General features: G+C 46.3%; 1 protein-coding gene across 2 annotated transcripts in view; it reads left to right on the forward strand.

Annotated features, from left to right (window-relative positions):
* Window positions 1-9136, forward strand: part of SORL1 (sortilin related receptor 1) — a 57286-nt gene extending 48150 nt beyond the window's left edge. For both annotated transcript variants that reach the window (XM_074527830.1, XM_074527831.1), the window contains exons 41-48: window positions 511-695; window positions 1671-1790; window positions 1878-2042; window positions 3364-3538; window positions 3929-4035; window positions 4899-5091; window positions 6239-6451; window positions 7489-9136. In XM_074527830.1, coding sequence (XP_074383931.1) covers window positions 511-695; window positions 1671-1790; window positions 1878-2042; window positions 3364-3538; window positions 3929-4035; window positions 4899-5091; window positions 6239-6451; window positions 7489-7556 — 1226 coding nt within the window. In that variant the 3' untranslated portion in view covers window positions 7557-9136. The remainder of the gene's footprint in view (window positions 1-510; window positions 696-1670; window positions 1791-1877; window positions 2043-3363; window positions 3539-3928; window positions 4036-4898; window positions 5092-6238; window positions 6452-7488) is intronic.
* The last annotated feature ends 8426 nt before the right edge of the window (window positions 9137-17562 follow it).

Below are 17562 nucleotides of genomic sequence, written 5' to 3' on the forward strand. Positions count from 1 at the left end.
AGGATTGTTGTATTTCTTTTTTGCTACTAGTAACTCTGTTTAAACAATTCTGTTTAAATCTGGACAGGACAAAGCAGCAAATTCTCTGTTCTGAGGACGTGGAGATTTCAAAGCAGATTTGGGATTTACCCCCAGAGCTGCACCAGTCCTTTCTCATCACATGGGGTTTTGTTTGTTGTTCCATTTTTAATCTGCCAAAGGGAGCAGAAACAGGACAAGGATTTCTTGGGCTTGCATACAACACATGTCCCCATGTCCCTGTTAAATACATTTCTGGTTTGGGAAAATCTCAGTGTGGATTTGTGAAATCATCCAGGCACAGAAATGCAAGGCTGGGCTGGATTCCAGAGTATCAAATGCTTCGGTATAAAGGAAATTACTGCAAAGTCATGAAAGTACAGCCCAGGAGAGGCAGGCTCCTGTCTGTTTGTGATGCTGACCCTTCCCTCACGCTCACACCCTTGCTGTTTTTTGCTTCATCTAACAGTGCCCCTTTCTCTTCTTGCTCAGTGGCCAATCTGACAGCTCACACCCCCTATGAAATTTCTGCTTGGGCTAAGACAGAGCTGGGTGACAGCCCTCTGTCCTTTGTGCACGTGGTGACCAGTGGCACAAGGCCAGTGTCCCCCAGCCTCAAGGCCAAGGCCATCAACCAGACGGCCGTGGAATGCAGCTGGACAGGACCCAGGAATGTGGTAAGGCACCAACCCTTCCCTCAGAACCTCAGAGCAGCTCAAAACCCCCCTGAAGCCAAGATAATTTGTTTGGGTTGAATTCCAAGGCACTGAAAATGTTGGGGGTAATGAGGGAAAGAACCTCCTGCCTTTTAAACAGAAACAAGGCAAGGCTTCTTGTTTGTTGCAGTGAGAAGGGGCTCAAACACAGCACAATGGTCCAGCAGCCTTTGGATCAGCTGCTGTTACAAACTGAGCTCAGGGGTTTTGGGTTGGGAGTTCAAAGGAAAGTGGGCAGATTGAACTTGGGCAAGACAGAGGGAAAAGCAGGAAAAGGGTCCAGATGGAAAAGGGTCTTTGCTTCATGCCGCTATAATGGGCAGCCAGTGGCAAATGGATTTGTAGAAAATTCTCAAAGTCTCACAGAATTGTATTTCCTAATTACAATACATTATAAACATTTCTTAACCTATCATTTTTTACCACACCACACTGTAAATACCTTAAAACCAATAATCTAAAATTAGCCCTCATAAATCCTACTGCAGTTCATCTTTCATAGTCCTATTTCTCCAAAGTATCCAGTCTTATGTACAAAACCATCCTTTAAAACTTGTTTCTAGTTCCATTTCTCTCTCAACAATATCTGTCCTATTCCATGACATTTCTAACTCAACATTTCTCCAAAGTATCTAGTCTTATGTAGACAACCATCCTTTAAAACTTGTTTCTTGTTCTATTTTTTTCTCAACAATATGTTTCTAGCTCCATTTTTCTCTCAACAATATCTGTTTCTAGCTCCATTTCTCTCCCAACCATATCCATCCTATCCCATGACATTTCTAAGTCAACATTTCTTATCTCAAGGTTTACACACAGATACGCGCCATGTAAACCTTCTGTCAGACTTTGAGAATTCCCTACAAATCCATTTCCCACAGCAGCCAGGGGATGCTCTGGGTGGTGCCAATCCCTGCTGTGCTTTTTCCTCCTCAGATCTATGGAATTTTCTACGCCACGTCCTTCCTGGAGCTGTACAGGAGCCCCCACAACAGCACCACCAGCGCGCACAACGCCACGGTGCTGGTGCAGCGCGATGAGCAGTACCTGTTCCTGGTGGGCTCCCATCCTCCTCCTCCTCCTCCCTCTGCCCGCCCCCGGCTCCCCCAGGACGCTGCCCTGACCTCTGTGCCTCCCTCCCAGGTGCGGGTGGTGTCTCCCTACCAAGGGCCCCCGTCCGACTCCGTGGTGGTGAAGATGATCCCGGATAACCGGCTGCCGCCGCGCCACCTGCACGCCGTGCGCACCGGCAAGACGTTCGCCGTCATCAAGTGGGAATCGCCCTACGACTCGCCCGACCAGGACATGGTAACCCCTCGCAGAGCCTCCTGCTGGCCCTGTGCACACTAAATCCTGCCCCAAACACAGATCCTTGCCTTTTGTTTTGTGGAGATAGCTAAAAACTCTACAACTTCGTGAAGGCTGTAATGATGGTATGTTTGTTATTACAGCGCTGGACGCATGTGGAGATTACTTTCTTTAAAAGATGTGTACTTTTGGGAACTTCAGGTTCCCAAAAAGGGAACTTTCAGGTCCCTTTTTATCCCTCTCTCAAATATATATGCATACAATTTCACAATAGGTTTGTGCATATTCATTTTTACGAATTTTGCGTGACATTTGCTGCTAGCTCTTCTTTATTAGAAAGAATTCTTATGTCAGGTTGACCTGCTCTCACAGCAGTCTCTCTTCCTCTCTTTATCACTCTCTGCCTCCCCCCCTTACCTCTGTCCTTCATTGAAGCAGTTTCCCTTGAGCTTGGGCCTTGCAGTCAGGCTACACAGACTTAAAGATGTACATTTCACCTAAATCAAAATGGATTTCTACTCTGCAGAATTTTTACTCTGTCTCATTTTCTTCTGCTGGAGAAAGCCTGAGGTCAGGTCTATGCTCCGCATAAAATCAAAGTGCTGACACCTCCAGTGTCTTCGTGTCCTCCCTGCTGGCCATGGTCAGGAGTGTAATACAAAAAAGAGCCAGGTCTGGGATATCTGCTGCTGCCCAAGTCTAAAACCAGCCCTGGGCATGAGCCAAAACACCTTTCTGGGCTTTGGCTCTGCCCAGGAGGGTAAGGCTGGGCTGGGGCACGGCTCCTGCCTCAACAAAGCCTGGTTCTGTTCTCTGCCACACTGGAATACACTCAGGTCTCGCTCCATTGAAGGCCACTCATTTTATATCAGCAAGCTTTCTCCTCCCATTCTGCTCCAGAGGCTTTAACAGCAAAGCTTTGGAGGTAGAAACCTTCCCAGCAGAGCTGGAAACTCTGACAGAGCAGGGGTTTGTGTTGCATCCTTGTGATTCACCGAGAAATACAGCCTGAGCTTTTCCTCCTGCTCTCATCTGTTCCACTAACTGCATTTTCTGTATCAGTAAATGCTGATTTTCTGTAGCAGAAATTTTCTGTATCAGTAAATGCTGATTTTCTGTATCAGTAATTTTCTGTATCAGTAAATGCTGATTTTGGGCAGAGATCCAGAGAAAGGCTTGGAATTTTGCTCCTCAGGCTTTCTGTAAAGCTCAACCTTGATTTAAAGCGAATTTTACCCGCCCTGTCTAATGTCCTACCACTGTTTAGCTGAAATTCTGCAGGAAAATGAGATTTTTTTCCATCCATTTCCTCCCCCTCCAGCTCTATGCCGTGGCAGTTAAAGATTTGGTGAGGAAAACAGATAAAATCTACAAAGTGAAAAGCCGGAACAGCACGGTGGAGTACACCATAAAGAAACTGGAGCCAGGAGGGAAATACCATGTGATTGTCCAGCTGGGAAACATGAGCAAGGAGTCCAGCATGAAGATCAACACAGGTGAGGGACACAGCGCCCATCCTGAGGCTGCAGGAATGTTCCTGCAGCTCTTGGTCCTCTCCCACAGGCAAAGCCCCATTTTGGGAGGTGGTTACACCCCAAAACAACAGCAGTGGAGAGGAAGCTTCTCCAATGATATCAAATGTTTTCCTCCTGATAAATGGAGTAGGGAAAGGCACTAGTTGGGCTGTGTGCACATCACTAAGTACCATCACAGCCCTACCAGTGAAAATTCCCTCCTGCATCCTCTCCTCCAGCACATCCCTTTTCCAAGCATTGTGCTGATCCCTAAAAAACCCCACTAACTTTCAGAATTTACTCCATTTGTGTAAGAGGAAAGTGCCATCAGTGCTACAACCTTCACCTGCTGCCACATTTTCCCATTTGCAGTCCCCCTGTCTGCACCGGACGCCTTAAAAATCATCACTGAAAACGACCATATTCTGCTTTTCTGGAAGAGTTTGGCACTGAAGGAAAGTAATTTCAATGAAAGCCGGGTAAGTTTGGCTGTGCCTCCTGCCCTACAGAAAATCCTGGAGCAGAGTCAGTGCAAGGCTCCTTTCACAGGCTCTGAAATCCATCCTGTCCTTGGTGAGCCCTCTAGAAGGGCTCACTAAAATTCATGTCATGGCTGAGGCTCTGAAGCTGATAGATGCAATCAGTCACCTTTTAGGAACATAATTATCCTGCTAGAAAAGGACAGTTGTCCCCTGTGTGAAAGGACTGAGAAAAGGACACTGCCCTGCCATGCCAGGAAGTCTGAAAGTTGTTATTCAGACTTGGATAGAAAATCTGTGAAATGTTGTCTGTCAGAGTGTGGGCAAGGAGAAAACTGCACCAAGAAAGCCCTCACCCTCCTGGACTCTGTGCTTGGGTGGGCTGGGGTGGGTTCTAAGGACAGAGTGGAGCAGACAAACCAAACCAGAGTCATTTCGGCTGGAAAAGCCCTCCAAGATTGGGTCCAAGCTGTGCCCAATCCCCACCTTGTCCCCAGCCCACAGCACTGAGTGCCACCTCCAGTTGTTTCTTGAATACCCCCAGGGATGGGGACTCCCTGGGCAGCCCTTCCAATGTTTAACAGCCCTTTTTGTGAAGAAACCCTTCCTAAAATCCTCCCCTGGCACAGCTCGAGGCCGTATCCTCTCATCAGGTCACTTGGCAGAAGAGAAATTTCTCCTCCCTAAACTGGCCAAGGTCAGTGCACACCAGCAGGGCTTCCTGGAGGAGGCTCCACCTTGCTCCCTCCCAGCAGGGTTCATCAAAGCCAGATCCAGGAGGAAAACCAAATTTCCAAGCCCTTTTGGAAGGAGCAAACGCGCCCTCTGCAGCCAAATTAACTTGAGCTTTGTGTTTCCCTCAGGGCTACGAGATTCACATGTTTGACAGCTTGATGAACATCACAGCCTACCTGGGCAACACCACAGAGAACTTCTTCAAGGTGTCCAACCTGAAGATGGGCCACAATTACTCGTTCAGCGTGCAGGCACGGTGCCTGTACGGGGGGCAGATGTGTGGGGAGCCAGCCACGCTTCTCTACGACGAGCTGGGAACAGGTGAGTCCCCATTTCCTCCTCATCCTCCTTCAAAAAACACTCAGGGAAGCCTCATAAATTCTTTAGGGATGTATCACCCTGTCCTTCTAAACCTTCTGATGTTTACATTCTTGTATTGGAGTTTCTCATACGTTTTTATGTAAATAATTATTGGTTTACATTCCTGTCTGGAGAAGGAGAAATTTCATGGACAGTAGGTTTGTCCATTGTCATTAGAGAGGTGGCAATTTCATCCTCCAATCTGTCACAGACATATTTTATGAAAAATCCTTTTGTTAGGATCTTTTCTCCTGAGAAGCTGAGAAGCTTCAGCTTCTCCATGTTTTGGAATGTGATTTGGAGAATTGTTTACCCAGCATGTGAAATTGTTTTTACTTGTTCACCAATGTCAAGTCTGTGAGCAGTGACAAGATTTTATTATCATTCCTTTCTATTCCTTGTTGGCCTTCTGATGAAATATTTTCTTCTTTTAGTATAGTTTTAATATATAATTTTCTTTTAATATAATATATATCATAAAATAATAAATCAGCTTTCTGAACCATGGAGTCTGTGACCGTGTTCACAGGGGTCCAAGGATGAGGGAAGAGATGAGGATCTGACTCCATGTTTCAGAAGGCTTGATTTATTATTTTATGATATATATTATATTAAAACTATACTAAAAGAATAAAAGAAAGGATTTCATCAGAAGGCTGCCTAAGAATAGAAAAAGAATGATAACAAAGGCTTATGACTGACCAAGACAATCTGGACAGCTGGACTGTGATTCGCCATTAATTAAAAACAATCACGTGAGACCAATCCCAGATGCACCTGTTGCATTCCACAGCAGCAGATAACCATTGTTTGCATTTTGTTCCTGAGGCCTCCCAGCTTCTCAGGAGGAAAAAATCCTAAGGAAAGGATTTTTCATAAAACGTGTCTGTGACAGGAGTCAAGATTCTCATCCCTTCCCTTGTCCTGGGACCCCTGCGAACACCACCACACCAATTCACTGCCACATTTGAAAGTCTATAAATGCTAGAGGCAGGAAATAAACTTCCCTTCTTCTTACCTTGGAGTTCCAGTGTCTGTGTTGTTTTATTTTGTGCCCTGTTGTGTGCAGAGATGTGCTAAAACAGCCCTTGTGTCCCTCCCTCACCAGGTAAAGACCCCTCGGCCACCAAATCGGGCCAGGCCACGGACGTGGCTGCCATCGTGGTGCCCGTGCTGTTCCTGCTGCTGGTGACCCTGGGCATTGGCTTCGTGGTGCTCTACATGAGGCACAGGAGGCTCCAGAGCAGCTTCACTGCCTTCGCCAACAGCCACTACAGCTCGCGCCTGGGCTCGGCCATCTTCTCCTCGGGGGATGATCTGGGTACGTGGCCCTGGTGGCACCGGGGACAGCACTGGGGACGTGACATCAGGGCAGGAATTCATTCTTTATCATGGTTTGGGCTACTCTGGTAGCACAGTGTCCATGGGTTTGATCTCAGAGTACAAGTCATAGGATTACAAAGTCATTAAACTTGGAAAAGATCTTCAAGATCATCAACTGGCAGAAGTTTTCCCAACCAAACATTTTTATCAAATAAACCTCTCTTTCCGATGCAAATTGCTTAAAAACACACTGAGGATGTGAAATCAGGGCAAGAATTAATTCCTTATCACAGTTTGGGCCATTCTGGTATCACAGTCTCTATGGATTTGATCTCCGAGTACAAATCACAAGACCTTCAAGACGATCAAGTCCAACCGCCAAAATTTTATCTCCGAGTACAAATCACAGAATTACAGTGTCGTTAAACTTGGAAGGATCTTCAAGATCAAGTCCAACCAGCAAAAGTTTTCCCAACCAAATGTTTTTATCAAATAAAACCTCTTCTTCCAATGCAATCACTTAGAAATGCATTGACGATGTGAAATCAGGGCAAGAATAATTCTTCTATCATTGTTTGGGCCATTCTGGCATCACAATCTCTATGGGTTTGATCTCAGAGTGCAAATCACAGAATCATGGAATAGTTTAGGTTGCACAGACCTTTAAGACCATCAAGTCCAACCATCAAATTTTTCCCAACCAAAGGTTTAATTCTTGTCACATTAAACCTCTCCTTCCAATGCAAATCACTTCAAAACACATTGAGGATGTGAAATCAGGGCAAGAATTAATTCTTTATCATGGTTTGGGCCATTCTGGTATCACAGTCTCTATGGATTTGATCTCAGAGTACAAATCACAAGACCTTCAAGACGATCAAGTCCAACCGCCAAAATTTTCCCAACCAATATTTTTATAAAATTAAACCCCTCCTTCCAATGCAAATCACTTAAAACCAGATTTTAACATGCTGAAGATAAAAACCAGATTTTTCAAGTGCCCTTTATCAGCTCTGTTTTGGGTTTGTTTTCCAGGAGATGAGGACGATGAAGCCCCAATGATAACTGGATTTTCAGACGACGTCCCCATGGTCATCGCCTGAAGCTCATTTCTGACTGTACAAAACCAAATGGTGTAAATATTTTATTTGATAAAAATAGTTGATTGTTTATTTTAAAAATGCACTTTGAGTTGCAATACGTTATTTTTATATGGGCCAAAAAAAGAAAAAAATAATAATAATTTTAAGAATACACTTTGTAGTAATCAACTGTGAATTGCAGACTAGGTTGGTTGAGTAACAAATTGCTTTGATTTAACATTAATTTAGTCTTACAAGGCTATGCTTGCTGGGCATGCTTTTAAGTCTGTGAGATATTTTCCGTTGACTAAATTGGCTACTCATTTTATTTTTCTAAGACAAGAATAAATTTATTTAAAAAAAAAAAAGAAAAATTCAGGAGATTATATATGTAGAGAGAGATAATATAGTCCCTGAAGGTTTTGCTTTTACTTTAGGACAAAAAAAAAAAATCCTTTGGACTTTGTTTTATATGAAAGTATTTTTGTTGTGTTAATTTATTGGGAAATCTGGTGAGGAACAGATTTCCAGAGTCGTCAGACATTGTACACATTCTTGTGTAGAACATGTGCCACTTTATCTCGCAAGGCAGTCGTATCTTGGCATCCCCATCATTGTCCTTGCCATGATAACAAAACCCCTCATTTTCACTGAGTTTTTCTCCCTTTTAAAGACCCAATCTTTGAGCAATCTTAAAGTACAGCAGCATATTTTTTTTAGAGGTGATTTTTAGCTTCCTGCTGTTGTAGGAAGTCAAAAATCTCCCCACACCAAATGTGGGGATTTGCTGCTGCTGCCCCTGCCCATCACATGGGGCTTGATTAATCTGGAGCTTACAACCACCACATCACTGGAACAAAAAACTGCCACTTGCACCTTAAAACTCATTTTCCAGGTATTTTTAGGATGCCCCTTCTCCGTGGAGCTTCCCTCAGATGCCAGCACGGTGGTGGGACGGAAGGGGGAATCTCCAGTGTGTGCAAATCCAGATTTTCCACACTCACCCAGAGCAGTAATTACTGAAAATTTAAATTAATTTGGCCCACAGCAGGGATTTGATGCTCTCTCATCAGAGTTTCCTAAAAGCAGCTGTAGTTTTACCTACAGCTTTGGAAATAATATAAATATACACACACACACATACATGTTATTTTCTCATCTCACATTCCCAGCAGACAAAATACTGGCTGCAGAGCCAAATGCAAAGAGTCTGCTTGCCACTTGTTTGGAGCTTTGATTTTGTGACAGCAAAATGTGAATTTCACCAAAAATTGTGAACCTCACCACTACCTGCCAACCCGGGGCACGACAGGAGAGGATGTTCAGGGCTCTCCCCTGGCTGTGCTCGATATATGCAAAACTTCTCACCAGGAAATGCAGCACACTGTCTTGTCACACTGTTTTTGTGAAAAACAAAAGGTATTTTTGCTGTGTAAATTAAGTTATAATTGCAGTCTTCCTACAGATGAAACGAGAGAGGCCAGCTATGTTTTGATACGTGACTGATCCGTTTAATTTCACAATAGAAAAATGTATAAAAAAAAAAAAGTTGAGGTCTGGATGGTTTGATACTCTAGAGAAATACTGACTCTATTTTCAATTACTGGTGTTAGCATTCCCATACTGGTGACAGATTTTTTTTCCTCCCCACCAAAGCTGGGACCAAACTAGAATCAAATTTTTATAACTAGCAGCAAGCTCGCAGAGTTGCAATATTTTTACTTTGTCAGTGGATCAGGTGCTGTTCAGGAGTTGAATTTTTGAGGAAAACCAACCCAGTACACACAGCTCAATTTGTTACAGCTGCACAGAGAGACCAGACTCTGACCCAGAGGCTAAACCAGCCTCAAACACATAAATCAGAAGATTTTATGCAGGAGAGGAAGCCTAAAAACAGAGAAAAGGAGTATTTAACCCCTTCTTTATAAAGTAAAATTTTTTAGCACAGGTAACTGAAAATTACCATGTAGCATCCCAAAATTTGGTCCCTCTGGTGAGAGTGAGGAGGGGTTAAATTCTGATATTTGACTCCCCCAGGGTAAATCCTGCTCCTGCAGTAAAATGAGCAGAATTTAGAGTCTGGCCCAGGGGGACCCTTTTAACCACTTTATATCCTGCAGAAATCCCTGGGCTGGAGATTTCCAGGCATCACCTTGGGGACAGGTCACTCCTGGCTTGGAGACATTTGTGTAGAACAAAGCATTTTGTACCCAAACCCAGCACTTTTAGTTAAATCTAACTCCCAAACACAGCATGGGCAGAGCAGAGCCCTCTGTGGAGCCACCCAGGGGTTTGGGGACACTGCAAAGCCACTCAGAGCTGTCCCCAAACCCTCCCCTTCACTGCAAAAATCACCACTGTGCTCTCAGCAAAGCAACTTTCACAGGGCTAGTGTATTTTATATGTAGAGATAGAGGAGTCTGGGCTCCAGGTGGGGAGAACCCCATGCAGTTCTGGGGTAAATTGTATATTTTTATGAACTTTTGAAGCACGGAATCTTGTTCACGGAGACATGCAGGGGGTGGGAGGGTTCTGCTGTAAATATGGAGCGTGGATGTGGATGTATATTTTGTTCAGGTTTCGTTTTCAGTAGCCTTATGTGACGTGACATGACTTGCTACCCTCAATTCCGGGAGGTGGTTTGACTTTGTTTTATAGGAACCCAGTAAAAGGTTTGGATCAAAAAGGGTGTGGAAAATACCCTGGTTAGGAGGAACTCCCAGCAGTTAATTTGTGTTTGCACCCATTTCAGAGGCCCATGAGCACTCTCAAGTCCATTTGAACAAAAGACTAAGGTTAAACACAAAAATCTGCTGAGGTTTTGGACCGTGAGGCTTCTTTTGCTTTGGCTCAGGCTTTTTGTGAGGTTCTTTTTTTGTGTTGGAGGTTTGGTTTTTACAAGAAAGACAAGGAGATACCATTTCCCAGGCTGCAGACCTATTAAAGGTCAATAAAAGGCTCTTTTCAGTCTGAATAAACCCCATCTGTGGGTTGCCGGCCCGTGACCGTGTTCGCAGGGGTCTGAGGGTGAGGGAAGAGATGAGGATCTGACTCCATGGTTCAGAAGGCTGATTTATTATTTTATTATGTATATTCTATTAAAAATATACTAAAAGAATAGAAGAAAGGATTTCATCAAAAAGCTAGCTAAAAATAGAAAGAATGATAACAAAGGCTTGTGGCTCGGACTCTCTGTCTGAGCCAGCTGACTGTGATTGGCCATTAATTAGAAACAACCACATGAGACCAATCACAGAGGCACCTGTTGCATTCCACAGCAGCAGATAATCAATGTTTACATTTTGTTCCTGAGGCCTCCCAGCTTCTCAGGAGGAAAAATCCTAAGGAATTTCCATAAAAGATGTCTGTGACACCAGCCCTGTAAAATCTCCTGAACCCAGCAAGAGCAGAGCCCACGCAGGAAGCAGCTGGAGCAGGGGTTTGGCCAAGGGCCTGAACCCCAGGAAAAATGCGAGAAAATTTCAGAGAGTGGTGAAATTTGGGGAGAAAACCCCTCCCTGCAGGTAGTTCATGTGCAGAAGAGCCAGCTCTCCCTGGCCTAACCTGCTCCAGGTGCTCCCACCTTGACACAATGTTAGGAGAGAGCTCAGCCCTGGGAAAAGCCACTTTTCCTTAGACAAATCAAGTTTTGGAGATGTTTGGGAGCTCAGAGGCAGCTGAGAAGGGGAGGGAAGAGCAGACAGGCAGAGCTGGATGCCAGCACCCAGATTTTGTGGCCTCATGGCCAAAGGAGCTGTATTTGGTGGGCACCTTGGTGGTCACCATGTAATGTCACGTAATTTCATGTTATTTCACTGCTCCTGTCCCCAGAGTCACCAAACCCTCACATCACCCACAGGGAACCCCAGCTGAGCCAAGGGACGCCCCCCGAGCAGAATTTCCATCCTTGGCAGGGCACAGCTCAGTGTGAGCATCTTCATGCTTGGAATCAGAGTATTTTTAATGGCAAACTTCACCTGCTCGCTGATGGAAAAGCAAAATGTCATTTTTCCAGCAAAACCTTTTCTGCAAGAGCTTTCAAGTCTCCTTCAAATGGACTTGAGAAGGGAAATGGTGCAATAACTCAGCTACTCTTGGACCCCAAGAGCATCTCTGCTCCTGGAAATAGCTGCAAGATTCTAATTAATCCTTACAAACCTGCATCAGTCCACAGGCAGCCAGCCTCTAATAGAGGTAGTGTCACCTTTGAATCAGGTTCTTGAAGTGAAGTTTAATGTTGTACTATTTGAATTGCTACTCTGTGTCCTTTATTTGTTTTGTTGTTTGTTTTCGTTTTCATTCATTGATTTCTGCTATGTATTATTGCACAATTTTGAAGGAATTTTTGTCTGTCCGTATTTTTTTTCCCCACTTAATGATAATAATAAAAAATGGATTGGGTAAACAAATCAGTTTCTATGTTCTGAAATTAACCAGCATCTGTGTGTCTAGTGTAGAAAAAAGGAGCTTTTTTCTGAACATAATTTTGTTTTACAAAACCTAACAGGATTATTGAATCACTGAATGCTTTGGGTTGGAAAGGACATTAAAAATAATTTAATTTAAAAAATTAAAATAAAAAATTAAATAAAAATTAAAATTTAAAAATAATTTAATAAAAATTTAAAAATAATTATAAATTAAAAATAATTAATTAAATTTTAAAAAATAATTTAAAATTAAAAATTAATTAGAAATTAAAAATAATTTAATTTCTACTCCCTGCCATGGGCAGGGACACCTTCCACTATCCCAGGTTACTCCAAGTTTCATCCAACCTTGGGCACTTCCAGGGGACATGGAGCTGCTCTGGGCACCCTGTGCCAGGGCCTGCCCACCCTCACAGGGAGGAATTGCTCCAATATATCTATATATATCCAATCTAATATATATCCAATTTAAATATCCAATCTCCAGGATATCCAATCCAACCCTGCCCTGGGTCAGTCTGAAGCCGTTTCCCATCCCCTCAGTTCTCCTGATCAAATGGCAGTGACAGGACAAGGGCAGGGAGAATCAGGAAAATTGAGTTTGGTGCAGACCCTGGGAGGTGCCACCCTCATTCCTAAGGCAATCACGTCTGCCTGTCCCTTCCCTCAAGGTCACCAACACCCCCAGACACCAAACACCATCTCCAGCCTGTCCAAGTTTCACCTCCACGTTTGCCCAGCACCACCTCAGGCGTTATTTTCTGTGTTTCAAACCCATTTCCAGGACAGTCCCACCCCTGCACCTGAGCAGCCCAAATCCAGCAGGATTTCTGCTGCCAGGGAAGGTAATGAGCAGGCAGCAGCTTCCTCACACGTCCTCATTTCCCAGCCCAGATAATTGGAAAGGCAACATGTGATCTTGGTGGACGTAATTGAGGCGTGCAGCATCCTAAGTGTTGCACTTCATTAACATTTAGCTTAAGGCAACATTAACAAACAGTGATTCCTTGCTCCCTCGGTCCTGAATGAAGCTGATTTTTGTTTCCTGGTGCTGCTGGAATGGATTGTTCCCCTCAGGAGGTACAAGGAGCTCCACCTCATTCCAGGCACCCAATTTCTGGTGGAGGAACCGACGTGACTCTGAAGCCTCAGTGCTGTCACTGAGAAAAGTTTAATGGAATAAAAGTTTGTCTCATCTCCCAACAAAACCTGCAGGTTTTTATGGATAGGGAAGATTTCTACCCTAAGCTTTTATTGCCTATAACATTTTTTCCCCACTATGATGAGAACCCATCAAAGAGGAAGATTGCAGTTCCTGGAGGAGCTTTGGATGGAGCACAAGGCACAAACCCATCACAGCTCGTCTGGGCACCCTGTGCCATCTTCACAGGGAGGAATTTCTCCCTGATATCCAGTCCAGGGCCTGCCCACCCTCACAGCGAGGAATTTCTGCCTGATTTCCAACCCAGGGCCTGCCCACCCTCACAGGGAGGAAATTTCTCTCTGATTTCCAACCCAGGGTCTGCCTACCTTCACAGGGAGGAAATTTCTTCCTGATTTCCAATGCAGGGCCTGCCCACCCTCATAGGGAGGAAATTTCTCCCTGATATCCAATGCAGGGCCTGCCCATCCTCACAGGGAGGAAATTTCTCCCTGATTTCCAATCCAGGGCCTGCCCACCCTCACAGGGAGGAAATTTCTTCCTGATTTCCAACCCAGGGCCTGCCTACCTTCACAGGGAGGAAATTTCTCCCTGATTTCCAACCCAGGGCCTGCTCACCCTCACAAGGAGGAATTTCTCCCTGATTTCCAACCCAGGGCCTGCTCACCCTCACAGGGAGGAAATTTCTTCCTGATTTCCAATGCAGGGCCTGCTCACCCTCACAGAGAGGAAATTTCTCCCTGATTTCCAATGCAGGGCCTGCTCACCCTCATAGGGAGGAAATTTCTCCCTGATTTCCAACCCAGGGCCTGCTCACCCTCATAGGGAGGAATTTCTCCCTGATTTCCAACCCAGGGCCTGCCCACCCTCACAAGGAGGAATTTCTCCCTGATAGCCAATGCAGGGCCTGCCCTGGGTCGGTCTGAAGCCGTTCCCATCCCCTCAGTGCTCCTGATCAAACAGCAGGGACAGGACAAGGATGATGAGGATCAGGAAAATTGGGAGCTGGATCCAGGCTCCCCTCACTCTTCCACTCCTGAAAATTCACCACTTTCCCCTAAACAACATCAGGGGCTGCTTCCTGCAGCCACACGGAAGGGAAGATGTGGATCCTGCCTGCAGGAGTGAGGAAACCAGGTGGAAATACAGCAAAAAATCCCTTCCCACCAGGGGTTAACTTTGCTCAGAATTGATGGGCTCTGATGTTGAGAGCAGCTGAAGTTCTGGCTCACTGCTCCCCCTTTGAGCAAGCACCACCAGTGCTTGTGCCAGACTCCTGAATGATTGTGTTTAGCCTTTCTCAGCTGGGAAGATGAAATAACTGAGGATATTTCACAGCAGAACTCAAGCTGGATTTGGGGATGGAGGAGCCAAGAGCTCCCGGATAGCCCAGCTGAAGGAAGGAAGGAAGGAAGAGCAGGTCTGTGGGAAGGAAAGATTCATGCTAACCATCAACATCTTGGCTCCTACCACAAACCTCCCAACCTGCCAAGTGTGGGATGCAAGAAAAATGGCATCTTCCAGGATGTGAGGTTTATTTCTTTCCTGTAAATTCCAGGCATCCAGAAGCACACAACCTCAAACTCTCAGAGCTGGGCTGACGTCATGCTCTGAAGATTTTCCCTCCCCTGGCTCTGCAGACCTGGATTGATTTCGGGAGTAGACCTGACCTCTTATTTTTTCAGAGCACCTGCGTGGGGCTGTGCTGGAAAGAATCCCAGGGTGATGGATGGTCATAAAAAAGGAGCTAGACAGCAGTTTGGGAAAGAAGGAAAGACATTCAGTGAGCAGGAGGTGATGAAATTCATCCTGAAGCTACAACCTGACACTGGCTGCACAGGAGGGGAATGTTTTAGAGTGGAGGGCCTGAGGCAGAAGTGGACAAGAAGTGACATTGATGTCACCAAGCCTCTCATCTCCAGGCTGGCCTGGCCAAAAGACAACACTTATTTTCCCTGGATCTTTCTGTAGCTGGTGAGGGAGGCAGATGCCCTCCAAGGAGGAATTTGGAACCTGAATGGAGGTTTGGGGCTTGATTGAGCTGTTCTCAATCATTTTTGTGCACTTGGGAGAATGGCTGCCTGTGCATTTTGCATTTCCCCAAGCCTGAGAGAGATCCCAAAGGGTAACGAGAAGATGGAGAAGAGGCTGGAGGTTTTTGCTGGCCTGGCTCTGTGTAACAGCAGGCAGGATCCATCCCTGCCCAAGCTGAGAGGGTCACTCCAGGCCTCGTCTGCAGCCAAGATGAGGCACAGCAGTTCAGAGAGTGCTTCCCTCATCCCAAAATAGGTCAGACTCTCTTTGCTATAATGGGAACTCAGCGGCGACTGCCTCACGCCGAGCCTGGGGACTGAGAGACACCAGAGCCGACGTGAAACGAATCCCAACCCAGATCTGGGCGAGAACATCCCCCCTGCAGCCAGGCAGCTCCTGAGGCGCACACACCCTGCAGGCTGGAGAGGAGCCCTGGCCAAGCATCTCCTCTTTGTTAGCACCTCTCTCTGTGGAGAGCAGAGCCACGGCTCCCCTCCCAACACCCTCCTGCTCCCCCTTTGAGGCTGCTGGCTCCTTTGGGGTTAGCCTGGCTCTGAAGTGACCCAGCTTTCCTTCCCCACTGCCAGGGCTTTCTCAGGATCCCTCAGAAAGCCAGGAACAGAAGCCTGGAGGCCAAACCCCAGTTGTGTGCTCAGTCACGGGACCAGCCTGGTTTCCTGTCCAGCTCCACTCTGCAGTAGCTGTGTGGAACCCACAGCCAGTCTGTCTCTGTCCCCTGCAAATCACCACGCCAGGCTCGGAGCTGGTGAAGACAATAGCGTGTTTGGCTCGTTCTTCTGCATCAACACCATTCCCAAATGTACTTTTCCCTCCTAAACTTATTTAACCTCGCAACCAAGAGCCACAGGGATGGCGAGCTGTTTGTTCCGAGCCCAGATCTCCCGGGAGAGCAGGCACAAAGAATAGAAGGCAGCCTGGAGAGATGGGAAGAGGGAAAATCCAGAGCGGGATTCGAATGCGCCGCCCTTGGAGACGGTGCCAGTGACCTGCTAAGGGTCCAGCCATCATAAATAAATGCTGCTTTTATTGTCTGGCCAAGCACGGTAATGCCTGAGCCGCTTCCAGCGGGTGGGGCCGGGCTGCTCCGTGCTGAGACAAACCAGATGTGGCTCACCCTGTGCTGTGCTGTGCTGTGCTGTGCTGTGCTGTGCTGTGCTGTGCTGTGCTGTGCTGTGGGGGATCCGTGCTGAGCCCCTCGGATCAGGGGTTTGTCAGTGCCCTCCCAAAGCTGCCCAGGATCAGGGGTTTGTCAGTGCCGTCCCAAAGCCCATAACTGGAGCCAAAAACTTCTGCCATGGTGGGGAATCCTAAGTGAGAGGTAACATTGACAAGGAGTGACAAAGCCATGGGGGGACAAAGCCATGGGGCAACAAAGCCAAGGGGTGACAGCGACATGGGGGGACAATGACCAGGGGTGACAGTGCCATGGGGTGACAGAACCATGGGGCTACAAAGCCATGAGGTGACAAAGCCAAGGGGTGACAGTGCCATGGGGTGATAACACTGTGGGAGGACAAAGCCATGGGGTGACAAGGCCATGGGACAACAAAGCTATGGGGTGATAATTCCAAGGGGTGACAATGCCATAGGGTGATAAAACCAAGGGGTGTCAAAGCCAAGGGGTGGCAATGCCAAGGGGCAACAATGTCAAAGGGTGACAAAACCAAGGGCTGGCAAAACCATGGGGTGACAAAGACATGGGGCAACAATGTCAAAAGATGACAAAGCCATGGGATGACAATACCATGGGGTGACAATTCCATGGGGTGACAAAGCCATGGGGGTACAATGCCATGGGGGGACAATCCCAAGAGGTGACAATACCATGGGGTACAGCCCAAAACCTGCAGTGATTAAAGCACTGCATTCCTTTCCCTCTGCACAGCCCCACCAGATGCTCTGCACTGGTCCTAAAACACCCCAAAAGCCAGACCCCAGATACACTTATGGGAGGGTAGAGCTGAGAGGCAGCTCTGGCTGTGCCAGAACCGATAATTCACTTTTTAACCTGTTCTTTTGGCCGGTTCAGCCCAAAGCGAGCAGTTCCCAGCTGGCCCCACTGCCACCCATGTGCAGTAGATGGCAGCAGAAGCTTTAGTCACTGGCCACCAAACTCCAAAGAATCCCTCCTCCTCCCCCCACCTTTTTTTTTTTTTTTTTTTTTTACTTTTTACTTTTGGTGGCCTCAAAAATTATTAGTTCCAGATGAGCTCCCGCCATTGTAATAGTCCATTTAACCCGATCCACTCTGGGCAGAGTCAGTGCAAGTTCAAATGCAGCATTTTCACGTGTAAACCACACATCAGAGACATTTTTTCCGCGCGGCTCTGGGCACTCCTCGTGCTGCAGAAAAGGGGAAATGCAGAAGGTTAAACCTCAC

Source organism: Zonotrichia albicollis, chromosome 27 (assembly GCF_047830755.1).
Source record: "Zonotrichia albicollis isolate bZonAlb1 chromosome 27, bZonAlb1.hap1, whole genome shotgun sequence".
In the NCBI taxonomy this organism is placed as follows: domain Eukaryota; kingdom Metazoa; phylum Chordata; class Aves; order Passeriformes; family Passerellidae; genus Zonotrichia; species Zonotrichia albicollis.